This window comes from Pelmatolapia mariae, linkage group LG15 (assembly GCF_036321145.2).
Source record: "Pelmatolapia mariae isolate MD_Pm_ZW linkage group LG15, Pm_UMD_F_2, whole genome shotgun sequence".
NCBI lineage: Eukaryota > Metazoa > Chordata > Actinopteri > Cichliformes > Cichlidae > Pelmatolapia > Pelmatolapia mariae.
In genome coordinates this window covers 33,443,737-33,469,109 of record NC_086240.1, presented here as the reverse complement: position 1 = coordinate 33,469,109, position 25,373 = coordinate 33,443,737, and the positions used below count along the sequence as shown (strand labels likewise).

The window sequence follows — 25,373 nt, the reverse complement described above, 5'->3', positions numbered from 1 at the left end:
AGTCTTTGGTTGAGTCGTGGATACCATGTTGTTCTTTTTTTGTGATTTTTTTATGTTTAAATAGTTTTTTGCATATTTTTGGCTGGATGCACTGATGATGATCATTTATCATCATCAACAGCACAGAGGCAGTGTGGAATGCCAGCCTGTCTGATTCTGCAGTTTTAACCCCCCCACACATCAATTCTAGCAGCAGATGGTGAGTACTATTTTTGATATGTCCCTCCTTAGTTTATCCTAACACAGCAGCACTGATCTAAGTTGACCCTCCACGGTGCTCCTTCACACTCAGTCTCTGTGCTTCTGTGGGTAGCAGCTGGCACCAAAATCAATCCTCTTAGGCAACAAAGCTCACCCATATCACAACTTGTGAAGAGAAGCCATGGTATCACAGGCTTTAAGCTACCATGACACATCTTCTACGATGTTAAACACGAGTGTTTAAAATGACACACTGGATGGACAGTACAGTGACACAGTGATTAGCACTATAACCTCACAGCAAGAAGCGTTTGAATGGGTTGAAGTACACTATCTGCCCACGGGCCTTTTCTCAGAGACATGCAGGTAATAGGGAGAATCTAAATTGCCTATAGGTGTGAAAGTGAGTGCGCTGTCTTTCTGTGTTGGTCTTGACAAAGACTGGTGATCTATTCAGGGTAGTCACCTGCGTCTCACCTTATAACAGCTGGGACAGCCCCTCCACAATGGATAAGTGGAATATGGATGAATTGCATGGCTAGATTACGTGAAAAACATGAATTATAACCTGACAGCTTTATGTACTGTTTTACGTAAATGTTAAAAATGGACTGGACTAAATACAAAAGTTGTTCTTGCAAATATTTGACAATACATTTAACTATGAAACATGAAAATACATTTTAGCCGAAACTGAATTTTAAACTTACATTTTTTTTCCAACTATACTCTATATCAAATGTTTATATATATTATATTATTTATTATTTTATATGTGATATGACATACTGGGAGAGATGGCACTGTTTTGTGCTGATGCCACAACCTGTGCTAATAGTGCAAATTATAGACGAAATGTATTTATTAAAACTATGATTTAAAATTTTGTACTTCCTTGGATAAAAAACTGCTTCAGAAGACACATGAAAGTTAGCAAATGAATGTAATGTAAAAAAAAAAAAATGTGGTGCTTGCAGCCAGTTTTATGCTGAAAATCTACTTTGTTATGTGTTCAATATAAGTTACAATGGAGTTTTACTCAGGTTAAAAGAATGATACCCTCTGTACAATCCCTATGGTAAATTGTTGTTTCACCTTTAAAGACTCCCAGTCATGGCAGTTTTTGGAATCACCTGCCAACAGTTATGGAAGATTATGGGATCATAATGTAAAGCAATGTAAAGGGTGAAAAAGTCTTCAAAGGGAGTAAGACACTGGTTAAACAAATCTCTTTATTTGGGTAGAGGGGGGCTGAATCTCATGTGAAGAAAAAAAATCATCATTGTTTTATTTTTAGCAAGCACATGCCTGTGCTTGTCTGGTGGGAGGAATTAACAACAGGGAGAAGAGACAATTCAGAGGACTCAACTCTGTAAACATCTGGTTTCCTAGCCGACTTTATGCATGTATCATGCATGCAGAATAAAATAAAACAAAACCACTGGGGTGGATAACTCTGTAGGTGGTGAGCTGGCTGCAGGTTATGTGCTGTCTTGTGTAAAACAAGAGTGGTAAAAACAATACCTACCTGTTCGGCCTGGTCTTTTTCAGCTTCTTGGCTTGCAGAGGAGGGTCCCTGGGTGTGGGTTGAAGGTTCACTTTCTCCTCCTTCATTCTCACTAGATTCTCTGGATAAACTGGACTCTGCCTGCATAAACACAGTCAATTTATGTAATCTATACCATGCCTTGCCTTTTGTAATGGGGCCACACCTCAAATCTATATATTCATCCTACATTCCTCCAGGAGCGGATTTTTAAAGGTCAAGCTCATATTTAATGTTAATTCTCATCCTGCATAGTTCTCAAACAAAAGAAATGTAAAAATAAGGGGCATGCCTATTGAGCCACAGCAATACATTGATGAGAACTATCTTAATAGGTATTTGCTAAATTATGCACTGACTTTATAATCTTTGTAGTGGGATTATGTTAGCTTCCATTCCAATGTTCAAAAATGAACTGTTAACACAATGAACAGTGCTTTTGGCCCAATTGCTCTGTGGTTCTAATAAATAAAGGCTCTGGATATAATCTGTGGAGTTCCAGTATTCTCAATATAATTATGGAAAGTTGTGATACGAGTTAAACAATTATTATCAAAATCAGCTTTGTTATGAATTGTCATGCACAGAGAAAATATAAAACAAAAGAACTATGAATTTAACCCGCCTCATGTAACAGCCAGAGTTTGTACCTTAAAGTTGATTTGCTGAGCCAGTTCTTTAGCCGTATGGTCTTCAGCACCAGGGTTGCTATTGGGGGTTAGATCCAGGAGGGCAGAGCGCATGGTACAGCCACAGGTCTCACAGCAGAAGTCCTGGGACCTGTCAGAGAACAGGTGGCATGTGGTGATGTCATCTTGCCACAAGGACTTGTTTGAGTTTCACACTTGGAACCTTCTAAATAATGATCGTGAATAAAAATGAATTCACTCCATGACTGATCAACCTACTACAGCAGGAACTCAAAACGGTACTCTCTATGGGCCCTACATGCCTATACACATGCCCTATGAAATCAGGGCATGCTCCTAATGAGATGACGGATGGTGTCCTGGGGGATCTCCTCCCAGATCTGGACCAGGGCATAACTGAGCTCCTGGATGGTCTCAGGTGCAATGCGGCAACATCAGATGGACAACAAAATAATGTCCCAGAGGTGTTCGGTTTGATTTAGGTCACACAAGCATGGGGAAGAGTGAATAGTATCAATTCCTGTAATTGCCATTTTTGCCAAATGAGGCTGGGGATTGAATCCTCTGGATAAACCCAGGACCCATCCAAGGATTTCATCCCAATACCAGCAGCAGTCAGGGCGCTGTTGTCTAGCCTGTGGAAGTCTGTGACCACTGACTCACCACTGTATGGGTCATGGTAGTTAGGGGCAGCTCTGCACGCCTCAAATCAGACAGTTACTAGAACATTGTCTGCTCAACCATTTCCAATTTGCATAAAAATGTTTGGCTCAAAGTTTGGACATATATAATGCATGTTGGGAAAGTTTAGCTTCATAGATAATTCAAGATATATTTTGTTTTTGGAAAAATGGCCCATCGACACACTTTTAAACAAATTTTTTACCTATTGAAATTTCATTGCAATGTTAAACATGAATATATAAAAAAATAAAGGCCTGAAATTTTCACTGGTGTTTCTTACCACCAAAATGAATCAGGTGTGTAATTTTCGATAGACGCATTAAAAATTGTCTCAATATTGGCTCGTAAACATATGAAAAGAAGCCCAATGCTCCTGCTGGACTATCTGAGGACACACTAATATAAGAAAAGGCAAAAAACCCCCAAAACAACTGGCGACAATTTCTAAATAAACACAGTTCGCAATATTGCAAGATAAAACATGTAGAATCCTTTTTACCATGAAATTCCTAGTCACACAAATTAAGAAAATGCCATTTAACTTTCATGCTGGATGTAGCAAACATGACAAGTTGTACCACAAAAACAAAAATAGTTTAAAACCTGAGTCACTACATCTGAATCACTAAAGTTTTAGAACATTTTCTGTTAAACCATCTCCAATTTGCCTAAAATTGTTGTCATCCAAGGTTTGGATATATAATGGCTGCTATAAAATGTTCAAGCTTCAAATATCAAATACTTACTCATATTTTACTTACATAGTTTACCAATACACAGCTATTTTTGATGTTTCTCTCCCATATTATAGATTCGTGCATTTTGACTAAAATTTTAGGCTGAGATATTCATGTTCAAATCTAGTGCTAGAAATTCAAACAGGCTTGAACCAAAGAGTCCAGAACAGGATTAAAAATGTTATTCCATTTTTATTTTTATTTTTATCCCTGTCAAAACTTTATTGGAAGAATAAAACTTACATTCAACTTTCAACTTTACAAAAAACAAAATCCCATGGCAGCCTCAAATCTCTGAACACAGAACAATCAACTCAAAAAACTAAATAGCTCAATTACTCCCAACTCATGTTGGTTATACACAGAACAAGCATTAAGCTGAGACATACTTTTATTAGACAGCCAACCTATTAAGAAACACCAATGTTTTTGTAATTCTTCAGCGCTTCAAATTTCTGACCGTGAAGCTTCCCCAACTTTACGGTCACATTAAATTTAAGAACTTCAAATTTCTCCAGAATTTCAGCCCTGACCATTGAGTTTCTTAAGAACTTTCAAATAAAAGTGACTACATTATCAGAACTACATTATCAGCTTTTTACAGCTAAGGGGGGACAAACACAACAACAACAACAACAAAATCTGCCACTGACATCCCAGAAAGAAAAGTAAACAACTGCCCCACAAAAAATACAACAAAAGGCAGAATTATGTTGGTGAATCTTGAGATGAATATGAGCAAAAAGCTGTGTATACTTATACAGCCAGTGAGCAGCGTTTGGTACAAAGACATAGATTCAGATTTTTTGGATGATGGTCAGAGAATTTGCTGTTCTCAACATGAACAAAGCAAGAGAAACCAGAACCCTCACAGCAGCATATGCAGTGTGGCTCTTTGATGTATGTGCCAAAGAAAAATGTAACACCATGTGGTGCTTCGCCCATTCGGTACCAATTATACAGTTCTCAAGACTTTTACATTGAGCTGCCCATACTTTTCAGGGCTGTGTATCAATTCCCATCATCCCATCATCCCAAACAAACAGACAAAACTCTGCTTCAAACATCAGTACCGGGATTACACTGTGACTGCAAGTGTGTTTGTAACAGTGACTTTCTATATCGTGTTGACTGCAACAGTGTGTATCGTCAGCTGTAATATTTTTTTTTAACATTTACATGCCCCTGTTAAGAGCTTAGAATACTGTGTGCACCTTTAGGCCAACATCTCAGCCCTGACAGCAAGGTTTGGTGTGATATTACTAGGAACACGATCAACAGAGACGCTTAATGCAGTGGAAAAAACATGAGCAGGACAGAAAAAGATGTTTCAGTGGATTTCATTGGATTGTCTTAGAATAGCTAATCATCCCTTGAAGCAACTAATGGCCTCATATTACAGCTGTGAAGTTGTGGAATGACTCATGCTCTCAGGAACAGCACATTATCACTGTAAAGCTCCTCAAGCAAAAGGTGGCATAGATAAATTTGGATACATTATGGTATTAAATGATCCAAATCAGAGTCTTCCTCTGGAAAAAAGTGGTAATTAGATTCTATTCAAGTCAAGTTTAGACGTACAAAGAAAAAGCTTGGCTTATTCGGCATCAGGAATTTTGCACAGCATGTCGAATGTTCTTTTTTTGGCCTCCAGTCATCGCATAACTGGACTATGACATAGTAAATGGGAAGCCTGTGTCTCCAAAAGCAGGGACCACATAGGCACAGTGGTTGGTTGATAGTTTTTCACAAAAACTACAGTTTGAACCCTTTCAGACATAAATGTCTATGATCAAGAACACATATGTCGGCTCACAGAGCTGGAAGATCTTATTTGTAAATTCCAAGACATATACTGAGAGAATAGCAGCAGTTATGTCTGTTACTGGCTTACAAGTGTTGTTTGTCTGTTTGTCAGCAAACAAGTGTTCACAGTTTTCAAGATATAATTTTCTCAGTTTTCATTCAATTCAGTTTTATTTATTTAGCACCAGACTGCAACAGTTGCCTCAAGGTGCTTTATATTGCAAGGTGAAGACCCTCCAATAATAAAGAGAAAACAGAAAAAACAACAACAATCAAATGATCCCGTATGAGCAAGCGCTTTGGCCACAGGGGGAAGGAAAAAATTCCTTTTAACTGGAAGAAACCTCCAGCAGAACCAGGCTCAGGGAGTGGCGGCCATCTGCAATGACCGGTTGGGGTTAAGGGGAGGAAGACAGGATAAAGACATTCTCTGGTAGTGAGCCACATATTAATAATAAGTAATAATTAAATGCAGAGAGGTGTATAAAAACATAGTGAGTGAAAAAGGTTGCTGAAGAAGAAACACTCAGTGCAGAGACAGTCCAGTCATCTGATAGGTGAGTCACAGCCCTGTTTAGCCTCCCAGCTTTATCAATTCTTAAAAATGGTTCCCATCCTCTATGGGGTGAATTTCAGCTTCTTTCCTTGGGACGGAGGTTTCTAGTTCCAAGATGCAGGACAAAGCGTTATAAAAACACCTTTGTCCCTGTTGTTGTCACCGAACTCAATAAGAATGGTTTTCAGGTTTTATTAGGTGTGTGTGTTTTGTGAAGGGATGCCAAATGCTATTATTTTTCTGTAACGCAAATTTCTCTATGGGTATAAATAAAGTAACCTTAACCTTGGGTCACCTGACCCAGCCCTAACTATATGCTTTAGCAAAAAGGAAAGTTTGAAACCTAATCTTAAAAGTAGAGATAGTGTCTGGGGTGATATGGTACTATAAGGTCTTTAAGATAAGATGGGGCCTGATTATTTAAGACCTTGTATGTGAGGAGCAGGATTTTTAGTTTTAACAGAGGATTTAACAGGGAGCCAATATAGGATAAATATGCTTTCTCTTTCTAGTCCCTGTCAGTACTCGCTGCAGCATTTTGGATTAACTGAAAGCTTTTCAGGGAGTTTTTAGGACATCCTGATAATAATGAATTACAGTAGTCCAGCCTAAAAGTAATAAATGCATGAACTAGTTTTTCAGCATCACTCTGAGACAGGACATTTCTAATTTTAGAGATATTGTACAAATGGAAGAAAGCAGTCCTACATATTTGTTTAATGTGTACATTGAAGGACATATCCTGGCCAAAAATGGCTCCAAGGTGCCTTACAGTGTTACTGGAGGCCAAGGTAATGCCATCCAGAGTAAGAATCTGGTTAGATACCATATTTCTAAGATTTTCAGGGCCAAGTACAATAACCTCAGTTTGATCTGAATTTAGAAGCAGAAAATTAAGGGCCATCCAGGTTTTTGTGTCTTTAAGACATTCCTGCAGTTTAACTAATTGGTGTGTGTCATCTGGCTTCATGGATAGATAAAGTTGGGTGTCATCTGCATAGCAGTGCTGTCAGAGGCTATAAGATCATTTGTAACCTTGACTAAAGCTCTTTCTGTACTGTGATGTGCTCGGAAACCTGACTGAAATTCTTCAAATGAACCATTGCTCTACAGATGATCTGTTAGCTGTTGTACAACTACCCTTTCAAGAATTTTTAAAATAAAAGAAAGGTTGGAGATTGGCAGCAGACAGTTGGGTCAAGTGAAGTCTTTTTAAGTAATGGTTTACCTACTGCCAGTTTGAAGGCCTGTGGAGTACACAGTCAAATAATAGAGATAGGTTGATCATACTGAAGATTGAAACATTAATTAATGATAGGACTTCTCAGAACAATCTTGCAGGACCAATAAGACCTCAAGCTGATGAAATTTTGGTGAAAATTGGTTCATGGTTACACCAAATGTGATCTGTAAAAACTTCATACTACTCAAAAATTTTTATGAATCATCTTTAAACAACAATATAAGTAGGTCTTGGGGGACAAGAGTACTAGGCTAGTTAAGCATTTGACCTTGACCTTCATTGTCCGTGACCATTGTCCATGCTTTTCCTCGTTCCAAAGACGCAACCCAAACTCTGATATGACAGAGCTTTCCACTGCACATCAGGCAGGCTCCTTCACTCGCCGTTTTCAAATCTTGTTAAAAATGCATTTTTACTCTCTGGCCTTCGACCTAGTGTGAGATGTTGTTTGCAATCCTAAGTTGGTTTTATGTACTACTTTATTCTTTAACTTCTACAGCTCTTTACCTTCTGGCCTTTGTTTGTCTTTTATATTTGGTGTTATTGTACCACACTTTTGTCAGCCCTGTTGTTTTTAAAAGTGCTTTATAAATGAAATGGTACAGTGGTATATAAAAGGGAATGTAGAAAGCTGGACAAAACACTTTTTTTGTTTTACCTACAACATCACAATGATGCAAAGTTGTATCATAGTGCTATAAAAATAGGCTGACAACAGCATGTTTTAACAAAAACATCATAAAACAAAGTTTTAGTATAGCTCTTGCCCTTCAGGAGGAATTACGCTCTCTGAGTGCTCTTGTTTATTCTTTGATACTTCTTTCACAGCAGTACTGTCCAGCACTACTTTCAAGAAAATACTGGCAGAGGAGTTAGTACTGTGAACTCAAGTTGATAGAACAAGAAAATGAAAGGATCCATCTTGATTCTTTAAACTATAAATAAGATGTTTAATGATGCAATTCCTCTACTGTTCTTGTACTTGACTTTAAACAATGGTTTGTAACTTGTTCTAAACCCTCTGCATTTACATTTATAAAGGCATCTCTTGACTTAAGACTTTAACAATGGCATCCCTACGTTGAAGTGTTCATTATTTCATTAGATGTCATAAAGGGTTTTTCTGTCTTATGTTATCAGTAACTAAAGTACAAATCTGAGCTGCTGCTGACTTGTACCCAGATGCCATCTTTATTAGGTATTTGTGATAGATTGGTACGGTTTTTGCTCATTATGTTTGCAGAGATGCCAGTATCTGAACAGGGACTAAATCCAGCAAACATTATGTTAATAACTAGCTGGTTGAAGTTTAAGGTTTAAGTTTCCTTACTATTTTTCAAACTGTCCTTACATGCAGACTGTCTTTTCACAAAGTGTCTAAAGATCAGATGTTGTCATTTCTGAATATGTAATCAAAATGAGTGTAAATGTGAAGTACTTAAATAGTAATATTTTACATTTTCATTTAATAAATGAACATTTTAGTGCTGCCTCAGCCACTGTGTGTGTGTGTGTGTGTGTGTGTGTGTGTGTTGGGAAGGGGTGGAGGTGCCATCATGGAGACAAGCAGCCTTGTATTCATCACACAGTGTGTTTTCCTATCTATTTCATCTCCATGAACTAATGAAATAACCGGATGATCAAGAACTCATCTCATCTGCTAACAGAAGAGCAATTTTAGCTTGATCTTCACCATCGCTGGCTTTGTACCATTTTCTCTGAGGAAAACACAGTGTGATATGAAAATTGAGTGTCTGCTCACGTGTCCTCTGGAGACTGGCAGCACACAGCAACGATGAATTTGTCATCTTTCAATACCAGGACTGGCCTGGAAATGTTCTTTTCAGATTGTGATAGACCAGTAATTTAGCAATGAGGCATGTCGACTCAGGCTCAGGTGCTTCTATTACATGTTTGAACGGGCTGTTTGAATATTATTTTATGAGGATCATATCCACTTCCTGCTTGCCTGCTAATTGAGGTTGTAACATTATTTCATACAAGAAGATGCAAGATGCCATACTCACCTTATTACCATTCTCAACTGGAAAGACTGAAAAGATTTTTGTATCTACTAAATCTTACTTTTTGGCAAGGGCTCTCCTCTCTTCAGGAGTATAATCGAGAGATCCAATGGCACCCTCTCCTTTTGTTGGCATGAATCCAATTATAGCTATGAGGGCAGTGCGAACTGGAAGAAAAAAAGAGAGAGAGTGTGTGTAAACAATGAGGAGAAAATAGCAAGTGAATGAAAAACAACATACTCATTGTTAGCCTCACTTGGCCATGACAACCTGTTCATTGTCCAGTTTATGTTTATTCTCTGAACTGTCTGTCCTTTAAATACATCTTGCTTGTAAATGTAGATTTGGTAAAATTATCATTCATATCAGCAGTAATAACATCAGGTTGTGTCAGTCAGAGTTCACTGTAATTATACTGAAACAGTGTGTGACTTTGGCAAAAACTATGTTGTTTTCTCTGGTCCTCTGCCCAGTCAGACCTGGAGTGATCCATTTTGTCCTCAAATTGCTGTCTATCTGAGTGTGTCCAAAAAATCACGTGGGCTTTATAGATAATTGGGAAACTTTCTGGGGAAAACCTGATCTTATTAGGAGAGACGGCATCCATCCCACTTTGGATGGAGCAGCTCCCATTTCTAGACATCTGGTGAAATTTATTAAACCCCCAAAATGTGACTGAGACTTGGGACCAGTCTTACACACCTCTCTGCAACTTCTCTCCTCCTGTAATCCCCCCAAAACCCCTTCTTCTTAGCGGCTATCTGCATGCAGACCACCAAAAAAAACAAAAGAAAAATCATCAAAAACACAATTTAAAATTAAAAAAAAAAAAAACACACACAAAGAAAGAACAATATAGTATCCACAACTGCACCAGAGTAAAGCTGTTAAATATGGATTGTTAAACATTAGGTCTCTCTTTTCTATGTTCCTGTTCGTAAACGGTGATGATCTATCGCTCTATCGATCAATAGAGAAATAGATAGAAATAGAGAGAAATTTCAATTAAGTGACTGAAAAAGACACTAGGACGAAGACAAGAGGAAGCAGCAAATTTTAGTAGCAGCCAGTCTATTGAAATAAGTCACTTTGGTGCAAACTGTCTTACTTCAGTTCTGATGACCTGCTATCTCTAACTGTGTGTATAACCTATGACCAAAGTTTGTGAAAATAGCTAGGCTATAAAACACTTCAGCTTACATTTTAAAAAATAAACAGTATTAAGTACAGACAGACCAGAAAACAGCTTGAGGAAAAACAGTTGTCAAGATATTCATGAGTAACGATGCCATATCTAAATAAATCAGCATATGTAAAAAATACAAATTTAAATATTTCCCAAAGAGATATCAGAGGGAATGTTTAATTATCTGAAGCATGCTTTATTAAATATGCAGGCATAGAATATGAACTAAAGCAGCCGCCAAGAGTAGTGAGCATAAACCTGGAACCCTACAGTTGGCCTGTCTGTGACAATCGGAAGCACTGTGCAATTATCAAGTCAGGCCTCCTGTGGTCATTGCAAACAGGATCAGACACAACTTAGAGCCAACACTTTAAAAACCCAGCAGGGGAAGTCAAATCTCTGAGGCATAGCTAGCCATGTGACCTACAGTTTGTTGGTAAAAAGAAGTTGGGAGCAACCTTTGTCTTTGATTTAACTCTGTTATTGATTTGAAACTCTTCTTACTTAAGAGAGGGAGGCAGTAGAGAGAAATGCTTTGAGGAAGATGCAGCATCTCCCACTGAGTTTCCACTGATTAAAGTTCCATGCTGAGAAGTAACATGAAAGCAGAACTCAGCAAACGGACCAAACGCCAGTTACAAACTAATGAGGAGTTCTTGGTAGTAATAAATTATTCGTTTTTACTCTCGAGGTGTATAAAAATACTCTTATATCAAGAACCTCAGCAAAAGTTCATCTATCAACACCAGCACTCAAAGTGCAATATTGTTTAGGCCAGAAGCAGAGTACTGGAGTGAGCTTTGTCATTTATATTAGAAAACAAATGTTTGACATACAAAGTTCATCCATCCATCCATTCGCTTCCGCTTACAAAGTTCATGCAGTACTGAAAAAGATCTCTTTGCCTTTAACATACTGACTTTGGCAAGCAAGCAATCTAAGGACACTCAATGCAAGTCTAAAAAGTTTTAATTTTAGTTTTCTTAGAGGAAAGCACCGAGTGCACAGATCTCAAACTCAGGGGGAGAGAGTTCCAGAGTCTGGGGGCCAAAAGTCTCCTTTAGTTTTTAACTCTAAAATAACAGGCCAAGCTAGAGCAGGAACAGACAATGTAAATGTTGATGGAGAAATAGTAATTCTTCTATTATCAATTTTTCTATCAAGACAGAAAATTTTCACCTTCTTTATTAGAAGAGATTGGGGTGGCAGGTGGAGCAGGAGTAACAATATTACTAATTGCATCAAATAACACCTGAGGATTACCTCTGCTCTTTGTAACCAGGTGTGAGAAATAGGCAACCCACGCATCTCTAACTGAACGGTTGAAAGAAAGATCCTTTATTAGAACATGTGCTTAGCTTATCGACAAGAACACTTTAAGCAGCGAATGGTTTCATTTATGTGAAGGGAGAATTTGGAAACAAGAGCTAATTTTAGTGAGACAGTAAGATCATAAGGGGATAAGAACAACTTAAAAGAATCAGAGAATTTCTCAGCAGTAGAGGAATTTAAGATGTGAGTGCTGACCACACGGCAGGCAGGAAAAAGACAAGTTAAAAATAATATAGTGATGATCAGAAGTAAAAAATGTCCTCAGAACAAATAGAATCAATATTTAAACCCAAAGTAAAAACAAGGTCCAGTTTGTGTCCTTTGGTATGTGTGGGGCTAGACACAAACTGAGTGAAATGAAAGGAATCCATAATGCCAGTAAAGCTTCTGGCAAAGAGGTCAGAGTTAATGTTAAAATCTCCAACTATAAGGAGTCTGGGCAGCTTTATAGTGGAGGATAAGAAGTCACTGAATGCCTTTAAAAATGGACGATACACCACAGGACTATAAAAAAGTCTTATACCTGACTCTAATCAGCTGTAGTTCAAACGAAGAAAAATGTCCAACTTTTGCTGAATGACAGGGGAACTGGTGGTAAACGCTGAAACAGGAGAATGAGGTATCTTGACCCGTCAGTGAAGATCGGATAGATAAGAGCGGCAGTCAACATGCCACCGACACAGACAAAAACTACACCGCACTACACCACATCAGGACAAACTGTAGCCACCAGTAGCAAAACCAAATACATGTATCATCACAAGGGAAGGGAAGAAGGCCATACTATCAAATTCCATCCAATATATTTGAGTTTAATTCAACATAGTCATACTTTTATTGTACACTATATATATGCACACATACATAAATACACTGGGTAAAATAAACAGTGAACACATCACCAAGTATTTCTAAAGGTGCTACTGACATGAAATTCTCACCAAATGTTGTAATGACCCATCAAATTCACATTTGCAATGAAATCAAACCAGCTATGTTCATAAATTAGGTTATGTGTAACAATGAGAAATGACACGGGCAAATATGTATTGAACACATAAAGAAAGGGAGGTACAAAAAGGCATGGAAAGTCATGGCACCAGCCAACATCAATCAGTTATTAGAAAGCAATCCTGGCACTTAGTGCAAATTAATATCAGCTGGTTCAGTTTTGACTGACAGCCTAAAAAAAGGTGTCTCATTACCAATGAGTCTAAAAAGAAACATCTCATGATGAGTAAAGCCAAAGAGCTCTTTCTCAATCAAAACCTGCTGATGGCATTGGTTGCACTACTGAAGGTTCAAGTGAGCACTGTTACGGCCAAAATCTGAAAGTGGAAAGAACATCATTTCACCATAAACTGGCCACGATCAGAGCCATCCCTAGACCCAGCAGTCTTAGCTAATTATAGGCCAATCTCTAACCTTCCTTTCATATCAAAAATGATTGAAAGAGTAGTTGTCAAACAGCTAACTGATCATCTGCAGAGGAATGGCTTATTTGAAGAGTTTCATTCAGGTTTCAGAGCTCATCACAGCACAGAAACAGCTTTAGTGAAGGTTACAAATGATCTTCTTATGGCCTCTGACAGTGGACTCGTCTCTGTGCTTGTTCTGCTAGACCTTAGTGCAGCGTTCGATACTGTAGACCATAATATTCTATTAGAGCGATTAGAGCATGCTGTAGGTATTACAGGTACTGCACTGTAGTGGTTTGTATCATGTCTATCTAATAGACTCCAATTTGTTCATGTAACTCGGCCTTGATGATCTTGAAGACTTTTGAGAAAATACTGAAGCGCAACTGGGTTCTGCAGCAAGGCAATGATCCAAAACAGACCTGCTAGTCCATCTCTGAATGACTTAATGACACAGTGAAGACCTTGGAGTGGCCCATTCAAAGTTTTGACCTGAATCTGACTGAGGAGCTGTTGCATGACCTTAAAAAGAAGGTGTATTTTCGAAAACCCTCCAATGTGGCTGAACTATGACAATTCAGCAAAGATGAGTGGGCAGAGCTGTAAAAGAATCATTGCCAGTTACTGCAAACGTTTGATTGCAGATGTTGCTGCTAAAAGTGGCACAAACAGTTATTAGGTTTAGCAGGTAATCACTTTTTCACACAGGGCCATGTAGGTTTGGATTGTTTCCTCCTTAATAGTAAACACCTTCATTTAGAAACTGCATTGTGTGTTTACTCGTGTCATCTTTGTCTAACATTTAAAATTGGCTGATGATCTGAAACTTTGAAGTGTGACAAACACACAACAAAAATAGGAAATCAGGAATACTTCTGTACCAATTAACAGCATTAGTGCATCAGTGCTTACCTGGATGGTTTTGCATGCAAGACATCAGTGCTATTAATTAGTGATGATCACTTCTGTACTTTTCCTACACATCTCATTTCATAGCTCTACAAATTCTTTTGTAGAGCTTATTTCCAAATGAAACCTCCAACTACTTAGATTACCTCAGGGAATAAGATACATATGGAGAACTGGGCTCTTGTCTCCTATACTTACTACTCCAAGAGGGCTGCCAGGTCTCGGGATGGTGGCCAGAGATGCTCAGACAAATCTTCTTCCCAACTTCAAATCTCCCATTTGGCTAATGGAAGGGAATAAAGAGAAAGTGGTATTGGTATGTATGGGAAAACAGAAGCATAGCACATATTTCTCAAAACCTATGAACACAAACTGACATAAAAGTTTTGAGCAGTATTAACAAATAAAAATGAGGCTACTATTGTGCAAATGTCAGAGCTTTCAAACAAAAATCAAATGAAAATTTTGGTTCAATAAAGAAGTAATAAAATAGTAGCTGGTGTCAGTAAAAACATGAGAACACAGTTTTTTCACAACAAATTCTAACTTTTATCAGTCATTAAAACATGTACCGCACAGCTGCCTGAATATAGTGGGAAAAGGAATTATTTGATCTTATGAATTTGTAAGTTTGGACAGTCTCATTTTTGTGGTTGTTTCATATAAATAAACAGAATATCAAACAAAAATCCACACATTACATAAAGATCTATAACTGACTGAAGTAAATATTTGATCTGTTTTCAATAAGCGCCTTCCTTATGGTCGTGCAGCCTAGTCCAGCCTTGATTTTGGTTTCCTGACCACAGCATTTCCTCCCAACGTGAGGATTCTGGTTGGGGGTCAAATACTTATTTCACTCAGTGACATTCAATTCAAATTTTAACTTCTTTATAATGTTTTTTTTTTTTTGTTACTGACATTCCATCTCTCAACATTAAAATGAAATTACCATTAAAATATGAAACTATTCTTTTTTGTATGAGAGGAATTCAGCATGGGATAAAATTAAATTTCCCCCACTGTGTGTGAGTTAATCGATTCCCCCTGTTTTATAAGGAAAATTAGAGCTGGATTTCAAAATAAGAGAAAAAAATGAAATGTTAAATGTTGTGCATTCAGTGTTTTAATTTAAATGAAAAACACAATAAAGGGAGAAGCTTGAATGTCCCTCGTTCTCTTTTATATCTTGACTCTACTAATGTTTCAGATACACAACATGTCTAGAGATGTGCGTGACTAGTTGATTAGCTGATTAATGGTCGCTGTTGTCACTAGTCGGTACCAGACTTACTACTAAGGTTGGGCGATATGTAAAAATTTTCCAACTGACATTCGCCAGTCCAATAACTGACAAAAGGCAATATACTCGCGCAGGCGCAGATTTTTTGATGGGCGCTATTATTTTTTCTGCTGACTGCTTCTCCCTAGCTTCAGTCAACATTATCAAAGGCAAATAAATAAATCGGTCTTGTAAAAACGATCGGTGAAAGGCTCAGTCTATCATCGATGGTCAATATATTCGTCCAGTCACCCAACTTTACTTACTAGCAATTGAATCTAATTGTTAAAAATTTCTAGATCTTACGACATCTATCAGCCGGCCCGGGAAAGGTTTCAAGTTTCCTCGGATAAGCTGGAGGTGGCAGCGAGAGGGAGGTTTGGGCTTCCCTGTTGCACCAGGTTTGTTTTGAATGGGGTAAATTGTTTACAATGCCTTTGTTATTGGTTTTTGACATTTTCCATGAAACGATTTTCAAATTTAACTTCATAGTTTTAGACTAATCAGTCAGTCTCATTTTTTCCTGGCCAGGAACATCCTTAATCTTAACACCTGAACTGTTCTGGAAGCTCACTTTCTTCCCCTATTACGTTCAACTCCCTGACTGTTTCAAAAGAAAATTGAGCTCTAGCTTGTCCTTCCAGGAGTGTAAGCCTGGGCTTGAATGGAATCAGGGCCATGCATATGCTCACTGGTAAGCCTAGAACGATATTTATTTTTGATAATGTTCATTTTAGAGAATGTGCCTTGCAGTTATGTGTGAAGCCAAACATGGTCAGTGTATAAGGTTACTTTGCTTGGACCTGGGAAAGTTGTCTGTTCTTAAAAATTGCTTTTTCAGCTTTTTGATTATCTGCTGCATCAGGAGAATAATCAAATGCAACTAAGATGTGATCTTCATCTGCATCTTACTGTGAGTAGGATGATGCTGGGGGGTTTCATGGGGTATTCTGGGGGAAGTATGATCCTGCCGTGGTAAACCCCACCATCAAAATCAGAGTCTGGAGGACCCCGAACAGAAAAGTGCCACTCAAAGAGATTGTCCTGCAGAAAGAAGGAAATATCATTTTAAGAACATATTTCTGTCTGAGAAGACAACAGAAGGTAGGACTGGGTGAAATATCAAGTTTTTAAAAAAAATCCATATACTTTGATACGAGATATAAGATGTGACAATATCGTTTATATCGATATAGTCTACGTTCGCTATAATTATACTTGTGGAGCCAGTCTCTCTCGTCCACGTTTGTCTCTACACGTCACTCTGCCCCGCCTCTCTTTCTCACTGAACACAACTCCCCCTTGCCCATCACTTCACCTGCAGGCAGCGACCAGATGGACACAGTAGCTATCGCAGAGTAGCTGGTTGGTAAAAAAAAAAACAACGGCTCAAATATTTGGAGATGGTTTGGAATCAAAGTGTCAGATGAGCAGCAGAATAATGTATTCTGTAGAGAATGACAAAAAAGCGTCCCGACAAAAGGTTCGAGCTCTACTAATCATTTTCACCATTTACAACAGCGCCACAGTGCTCGAACCTGCGTGCTGTATCCCAGACCGCGACATCTTCCCAGCCTCCTGCCCCAAAACAAACCATCTTAAAGCCACAGTAGCCTATTATATCACTAAAGACATGGTCCCTATCGCAACTGTGGAACAAGAGGGCTTTATACAGCTGATTATCTGATATTATCAGCTGATTTGAAATAAGAAAAAAAATATGCTAATAAATAAAAAGTGACTTGCAGAGCTAAACATCTCTATTGACCACTAGACAAATATTTTCAGAGGTCATAGCCAGCGTATATCTATCACTTATGAAAGTGAAACTAAGTATTAAATCCAATGAACTTACTGGAGTGTGTTTGTGTTTGTATTAGCTTGAGGATTGTGACACTAAATGAGGACCTCAGCTGAGACAAGACAGGGATATATAGTGAGATTTAAAAAGCCTAAAAGTATGGGTTATCTTATATAAAAGATTTTCAGAAAACTTGACTTCTGACCTTGAGGTCACAAAATTCAAAGAGAATTCGGAGAACTTTAATAGATAACCATATTCTATTAGTTTGAAAAGCCCAGGTCACGTCTTTGATTTCACACCAATTTTGACCTCTGAACCTGCAGTCAAGCTCACTACAAACTGCAACTGATATCTATAGGTGAAAATTTTACACACTGTAACGTGAAGGCTATCAAAACTAGTAGTACCTAGTAGTGTAAAAGTAGCGTAAAAGTAGCTGCATTGCCTGCTTATATTTTCATTGTCATGCATTGTTAGACTATAGAGTAAAGTAATAGCATAAAAATGCCAAACTTACTTCTAGTGGTTGGGCATGATAGTGCTCTGTGGGATCCCTCAGTTCAGCAGCCTCCTTCATCAGCCTCTTCACCGCTTCCCATCAAAAGAAACAAAGAAACAGGAAAAAAAGGTTACCACCTGCATGGAAAGCTACAGTACATCTGGAAAGTATTTACACCGCTTCACTTGTACCATGTTTTGTCATGTTACAGCCTTATTCCTAAACCGATTCAATTCATTTTTCACCTCAAAACTCTACACACAATGGCCTAATCTTTCTTTCTTGCAAATTTATCAGCTGTCTGGAGTCAAATGTATAAATGACTACATCTGATTTTACTTTTATATTTCACCTTTAAAAACTGTTTACCTTGACTTGCGGAGAATATGAAAAATAACAAGCTAGTTTTCTTAGACTTAGAAATTTCCATCATTAATGGGGGACAATGTCTACAAATCAGTATTTAAGGTTTGAGTCTCGTGAAATTGTGTGTCATCAGGACACCACAACACAGAGCAAACGCCTTTTTCACAGACACACAGCCGTGGCAGCAGAAGAATATCACATCAATAAGGCCCTGAGTAAATGTGCTTAAGCCAGCTAAACATTTGCCAAAGAGTTGAAGCAGTTAGAGCCACAAAGGGTGAACCGACATTGTATTAAGTCCTGGATTACTACTGGGATGCAGCTCAAGTTCATGTTTGAAGGCAGATGAGTAAATAATTTTGGCAATATAATGTATATCTAAAGGCTGACAGCCTGAAAGCCAACTTTGGTATGTCAGTTGCTAAGAACTGTAACCCATGGATGATGATGATGATGATGAAAGTGAGGTATTAACAGCTTCATCAACATCTTCCAGTAAGCTTTGTTTACTGTGCTGTTTGATGTTTTAGCTTAGCATTTTTACTCTGGCTGTAATGAAATTACTTATTAAGATGGTAGTTACGGTAAACAAATAAGAAACTTTCATCTATAACCAGTAAAAGTATAACATTATTATTTAACATTTTAGCATGCAAATACTGTAATGGTAACGACACTATCACATTACCAGATAGCAAGCAAGGCAGTTGGTGTGGTGTATAAAATGGTGTTTAACCCCAGAAGCATAGACTTGCATGATTTTTTGCTAAGTATCATTGGATATTGTTACTCAGTTCAACGTATCAATAACATATATATATTGCCATATGTGGCCACCTGGATTTAACTAAGCAAATAGGTACGAGCCTCCTATTGGAGATCTCCAAAAGTTGATTCTGTTCATCTGGACGTAGCGTTTTGTGGGAGAAACGTTTCGTCACTCATCCAAGTGACTTCTTCAGTCTCAGCTGACTGCAGGATTCCCCAATCTTATAAACAGTACATTTGCATAATGACTGAAACCAGCCCAGTGAAGGAACAATGGGCTGTGAGGTCAGTTCCTTAATCATAATTATGCAAATTCTCATGACCATTGATCAACAACCACTGACCAAAACCCACTGATCAAAGACCACTGATCAATGGCCATGAGTACCACTCACAGAGAGTTGGGGAATGGCTGCAATCACAGCATTGTAAGATGGCGAAAGATGTACCCTTAGGCCCCCTCCTCGATTCAGAGATGGTCTTTCCCCTTTCACGTAAATGGCCTCCTTGACTCCGCGCTCAAACCAGCATTCTTCCCTGTCCAGGATGTGTACATCCTCATCATTGAAAGAGTGGAGAATTGGAGAATTACTGCATGGGCGATTATCTTTCAGCTGGCAACAAGTTATTTGACCCCAACTGGTGCAAGGAATTGCTTCTCATTTCATAAACAACCATGTCGAAAGACAAATCTCAGGATCGTGGAAAAGATATTAGTGTGCTTGAGAAGGGTCATTGTCATGCTTCAAGCACAGTAAACATCTAAGGAGATGGCAGAAACTACTAAAATTGGGTTAACAACTGTTCAACGCATTATTAAAAAGTGGAAGGACAGCGGTGACCTGACAAAAATTCTGAATGATCGTGATTGGCGATCACTTAAACATTTGGTGAAATCAAATCAAAGAAAAACAATAGTAGAACTCAGGGCTATGTTTAATAGTGAAAGTAAGAGCATTTCTACACACACAATGCAAAGGGAACTCAAGGGATTGGGACTGAACAGCTGTGTAGTCGTAAGAAGACCACTAATCAGTGAGGCAACCCGGAAAAAAAGGCTTCAGTTTGCTAGGGAGCATAAAGATTGCACTCTAGAGCAATGGAAGAAGGTCATGTGGTCTGGTGAGTCCAGATTTACCTTGTTCCAGAGTGATGGGCACTAGATGGAAATAAATCTTGTGACATTGTAGAAGCTTATTGAAACAATGCCACAGCGAATGCGTGCCGTAATCAAAGCTAAAGGCGGTCTAATGAAATATTAGAGTGTGTGACCTTTTTTTGGTGGCGACTTTTTTTTTGGCCAATAGTAAAATGTAAATTCCACTTCTGCTCGGGTCTTAAATAACTGACCAACAACAAAATCCTCTTGCACTACCATTGCATTGTCACTCAAAGAAATTGTGATCAATGATGATTTCATTTTTAGCCAATATCGTTGTGTCCAAAACACATAAAACATAGCGCTATATTTATAGTTACTACTGCATTCATTCAGATATGTCGCCACACAATTTCTGGAAAATTATCTTTTTTCAAATTTATCTTAAAAAAAAAAAGATAAATTTAGCTTGTTACATGCAAGCTAAAGATAAAAAGATAAGATAAGATAGAATTCAAAGGTGGTGATAGTTAGATTTGACAATGCATTGACAATGAAAATGATAGTGAAATTAACATGGTTTTGCTTGGATTTCATTATGACATTCTCTCATTTAACATTGTATCTGTGCCTGGAGACACTGACAGGAACTACACTGCTCCTTATTGCCTGCTGAGTTTCATATTCATTTTCCATTTTTGGCTCTGTCTTAAATGGTAAATAAACTGGTTCTTGTAAGATGCTTTTCTCCTCAAACTGAACACTCAAAGTGCTTTCTATCCAACATTCACACACATACTCTGATAGATGCATCAGAGAGCAACATGGGGTTAGTATCTTGCCCCAAGCAGATTTGGCATGCACAATGGAGCAGCCAGGGATTGAACCACCAACCTTCCGTTTAGTAAATAACCTGCTCTACCTCCAGAACTGCAACTACCCCCATGGTAGGCAGAGATGACAAGAAAAGCCTTTCCCACTCAACTGTCTCTGCAGAAGTCCAGTAACAGGCCCAAGGTGATAATCCTTATATGCCAAATCATCTTATGCAACACAAATGTTGACTATTTGCCACTAGGAATGACTCACACCAGGTCCAAAGGGATAAAAAGAGACACTGTTACATAATAACAAGCTAACACCAAAGACGTGAAAGGCATAGACAAGAGAATGAAAAGAAAAAGCATCTCCAGACTGTGCGCACTTTTTATTGCTCGTCTGCTGCTATCACTACTATTATAGCATTTAGCTAAAAAAGGAGACCTAAAGCGCTACAGGTATAAAGACCTGCTCTCAAAAACCGTCATAGGTTTAATGCTCTAATTGTTTAAAAGATTTAGAGCATGTTTAGCACCATCTTATGACGGTACAGAAATGTAAGCGAACAAGACTGATGTGGAGATTTTTGTTCCTATGTACACGCTGATGGATGTCAGGATTCCTGATCGTTCTATAGTGAGAAACCCGGTTATGTTTGCGGTGTCATGGAGCAACCACATGTTTTAAACTGTTTGGGTGTGCTTGGGACAAAGACACCATTTTATTGCATCTCGTGGACTGCTTTGCCAGTTGACTGCATCGCTCTGTATACCCGGCCGATGAGGAGACGAGGGAGGAAAAAGCAAATAAATAAACAGTGCGTTTGACTCCAGCTTGTCAGTCCAATGAGTCACCAGATCACCAGTTAAAAATAACACTTCATTAGAGCTTATACTAACAAAACTTTGTGGTTGTATTTACCTTAATTTAATGAGTTGTTAGGCGCAGTAAACCCATCAGCAGATAACCTGGAGCAGATGGGCTACGTAAAAAGTGAAGGGGGGCGTGTTCACGGTCACGTCCAGTAGGTGACACAGCTATTCCACCTCGAGTCACTACTGCACAGACTCTGACTCCAAACGTGCAACATGGCAACTCCCACAAGTGGGAAATTTTGACTTCATTTTTGTACTATGGGAGGAAGTGCAGCCAGGTCATGCATCTTTTCTACAGTCATTTGTGAAGAGAGAAGAAACAATGCTGTCCCATAATTCATTGCAATGGATCATCCTACCATTCATGAAAACCCATCAACATAATAACCAAAGTTTCACAGAAATGGTCATTTATAAGTGCATTTAGCACTTCATGCCACAACCTGCTGATGTATTAAAACATTACAAATACACTTACTCAGCATTGTGGAGATGTTTGATACTGCCCAGAACACCTGGGATTGTTCATTTAAAGAGGGTTTCTTTTTCAAAATAACCATCAATTGCCTGTGTCTATTAGGAAACCTGGGTGAGTTTCCTGAACATACTCACATCTTGAGAGGATGCTATTTAGTCCATTTGATCAAATCGGTGGCAGAACAAATTCTCATTAAAGCAACAAGTTCGCTTATGAAGTGCTCTGTAGTTATCTCAGTGTTCATCGCTCCTCGTTTTAAATCTCGTTTGTCATTTTTAACCCAGATCAGTCACTCTGAGGGGAAACACAATCTCCAGCAGCTCTGCGCTCAGGAAACAAGCCAATGTGATGACATTACATTATGTTGAGGACACAGCTGCCCACTAAACTGTGTCTAACACCAGTTAATGTGGGCATGTTTCCTACATCAGCAGCAGACGTTAGACAGCTGACAGGTGAACAGGATGCACGCATGACTGAGGGTCCTTCAAGCTGATCGGTGGTGTCATAAGGAAAATGTCAGCTTGTTATTTATGTTACAGAAAGACAGAGGAACAAGAACAGCGGCAGACTTTCTTTCTTTTTAAAAAAAATTTGAGATAATTTAATTGTTGCCTGAAACTAATGTTGAGACACATAGACATTTGTACGAGCTGGAGATGTTGCCCTTTCTTGCCAAGGTCTTTAATCTTGTGAAACCGCAAGACACACTGGCAGAGTGAGAAGACCATTTGATCTGCGGAACATAGAGAGTTAACGTAAAAACCAGTTAACCTGGAACACTGGAGTCCAATTCCTTGTTTGTGGGCACAAATAAAGATGTTTCTGATTTCAGTTCATTTCTATCCCAGTGAAAACTGAGAAACTATAAGTAAGGCTCACCTCTAAACACTCATTATCAGGGATCAGTGAAAAGGTTTTGGACAGCTGGCCAAGTTTTGACCCTGCCAGAACAGCTTTGAGCCATGCACGCAAAGTGCAACTAGCATAATCACAACAGACATAAGACACGATTTATATTCGTCGTTAAAGACTTTGTGCAATATACTGCAAACTGCACAATATTTTTCATTCCCATTTCCGTGACTCATTTAAATCTTCTTCTTACGAAAGTGAAAGTCATAAAAATACATATACTGTTTAAAAAAAGGGTTTTTTAAAAAATAAAAATTACGTATTATTGCTGTGGGTTGCACACCACCAGCATGCTTCCTATGTTTCTTAAAGTCAACCTTCAAAATCAGCCGATTAAATAGTCCCCTTGATCACTAATATTACACAAGCAGCTAACGACAACGCTGAACACGCAGACGTGTCCTTAATTACGTGTGTAACGTCAAATAACTCCGCAACACGAAAAGTGCAGGGACAGAGCCAGCCGGTACAGTTTCAACAGACAGATGGTTTGCTCTAAATACCGAAGAGTTTAAAATAAATAAATAAAGCATCCCACACAACAGGAAGAACTCCGAAAAAAATACTAAATAAAGGTGCCAGTGTAAACATTTAGATTGGGACGGAGGCTAATAACAGTTAAGCTAATTAAGAAACATTAAAGTGTTGGATTTTAGCTGTAGGATTTATCCTAGGGTTCCGAAAGCTGTAGAAGTTGTTTTGGGATCAGGCTTACCTGGACTCTTAAGGTTGTATTTGCTCTCCATCCTTAAAGAAACTGGGCACTGTCTTGAAGTTGTATTGTTTTCGTTTTCAAATACCTAGCTTTCAAATATTAGCGTTAGCTTCGCAGCCCGGGTAGCTTGCTTCGTTCTTAAATCTGAGCGATACAGCTCAAACCGAAGGTCCCGCTCTCGCACCGGAGCTCCAGTCTGCAAGTGAGGCAGAACGTGTTTCAGTAATGATGGGATATTTTTCTACTTCTCTGCTGTTTAGGTTTTGAAACGGTTTCTCTAACCTTATCGACGTGACGTCATTTACGGAACGTAAACAGGAAGTGAAATCTGGGGCTACGCAAGGAGTGCGCACGTCACTGTTAGAAACGGTAATGGCATTAGTCTGGAAGCAAATCATTACCAAAAGATTAGAATTTTATTAGCAACAGGAAAGTGAAAGATTTAGATATAATACTGGTGATGGGCAAATGAAGCGTTCCGAAGTACTGAAGCTTCAATTCGCTATTCGAAGCTTTTCAAAACTGTCCTCTTTAGCGAGATCTGGTGGCTAGAAATATGAAGAGCAGCTTAAATCAAGAACAAATAATGACCTGCTTCATTATGATTGGCCGCTCTGCAGAGCTTCTGTTTCATGTGACAGTACTGTGTGATATCGGGCTGATATGGTGCTTTGAATATGTGTTTTTGGGTGAAAAAAATAATGTTATGTTTATTTTATTAGATAAATAAACTTTCATTGTTTAAACATGTGCCATGGTGTCTTCTCCTTTTGCTTGTGACTTCTTGTTGTTTTTTACTAATAAAAAAATACACTATATATAACAATGTACAGCACAATCTTACAATAGGTTGGGAGTATGCTTGTGCTGCGAGGTCCTTGCCTCCACGTGATTATGTAATTAACAAGTGGACAGGTATGTTTATATATAATATACTATAACTTCTATAAGACATTTCAGATGGCAGTTTTAGTAGAATAGTGTTTGGATGTTTATAAATTCAGAATAATTCAGTACGTGATTTTCAGAACCTACCATAATATGAAGTCTTCACTGTGTCAAGATTATATTCCTTTTGTGTATTTTAAGCATCACAACTTACCTTTGAGAATTTCTCATTCAAAGTTAGAATCAATTTCTGTTCTTTGTTGGGGGGTTTTGTACTTACTAAAAGAATATCTGCACTGATTCCTCATAGAATCTTAAGGTCAGAAAATGACTTGTACTTTTTATTGGGGGGGGGGGGGGGGGGGGGCATTAAACCCACTGATTTATCACTGTCAACACATACTAGGAAAAGTAAGGGAACATCTGTGAGAAACGACTAACAGAAGTAACAATTTTTGAAAAACTTCCTTTGACACAGGTCTTACAAAAAAAAAGTGATTTAAATTGTGGGTTGTAGAGGCACCTCATAAAAAAGTGTGGTTATTCAAAAAGTAAAAGGCTAAACCATGTCCC

The 25,373-nt window shown here is 38.4% G+C and overlaps 1 protein-coding gene across 1 annotated transcript in view; it reads right to left on the bottom strand.

Annotated features, from left to right (window-relative positions):
* ube2j1 (ubiquitin-conjugating enzyme E2, J1) overlaps window positions 1-24,212 on the bottom strand; it is a 36,338-nt gene extending 12,126 nt beyond the window's left edge. The window contains exons 1-8 of the mRNA XM_063495496.1: window positions 24,195-24,212; window positions 23,913-24,108; window positions 17,896-17,969; window positions 16,487-16,618; window positions 14,491-14,575; window positions 9,509-9,614; window positions 2,398-2,527; window positions 1,730-1,849 (exon numbers count right to left, since the gene is read on the bottom strand). Of these exons, the coding sequence (XP_063351566.1) occupies window positions 1,730-1,849; window positions 2,398-2,527; window positions 9,509-9,614; window positions 14,491-14,575; window positions 16,487-16,618; window positions 17,896-17,969; window positions 23,913-23,943 (678 nt within the window). The 5' untranslated portion in view covers window positions 23,944-24,108; window positions 24,195-24,212. The remainder of the gene's footprint in view (window positions 1-1,729; window positions 1,850-2,397; window positions 2,528-9,508; window positions 9,615-14,490; window positions 14,576-16,486; window positions 16,619-17,895; window positions 17,970-23,912; window positions 24,109-24,194) is intronic.
* Between the last annotated feature and the right edge of the window lie 1,161 nt (window positions 24,213-25,373).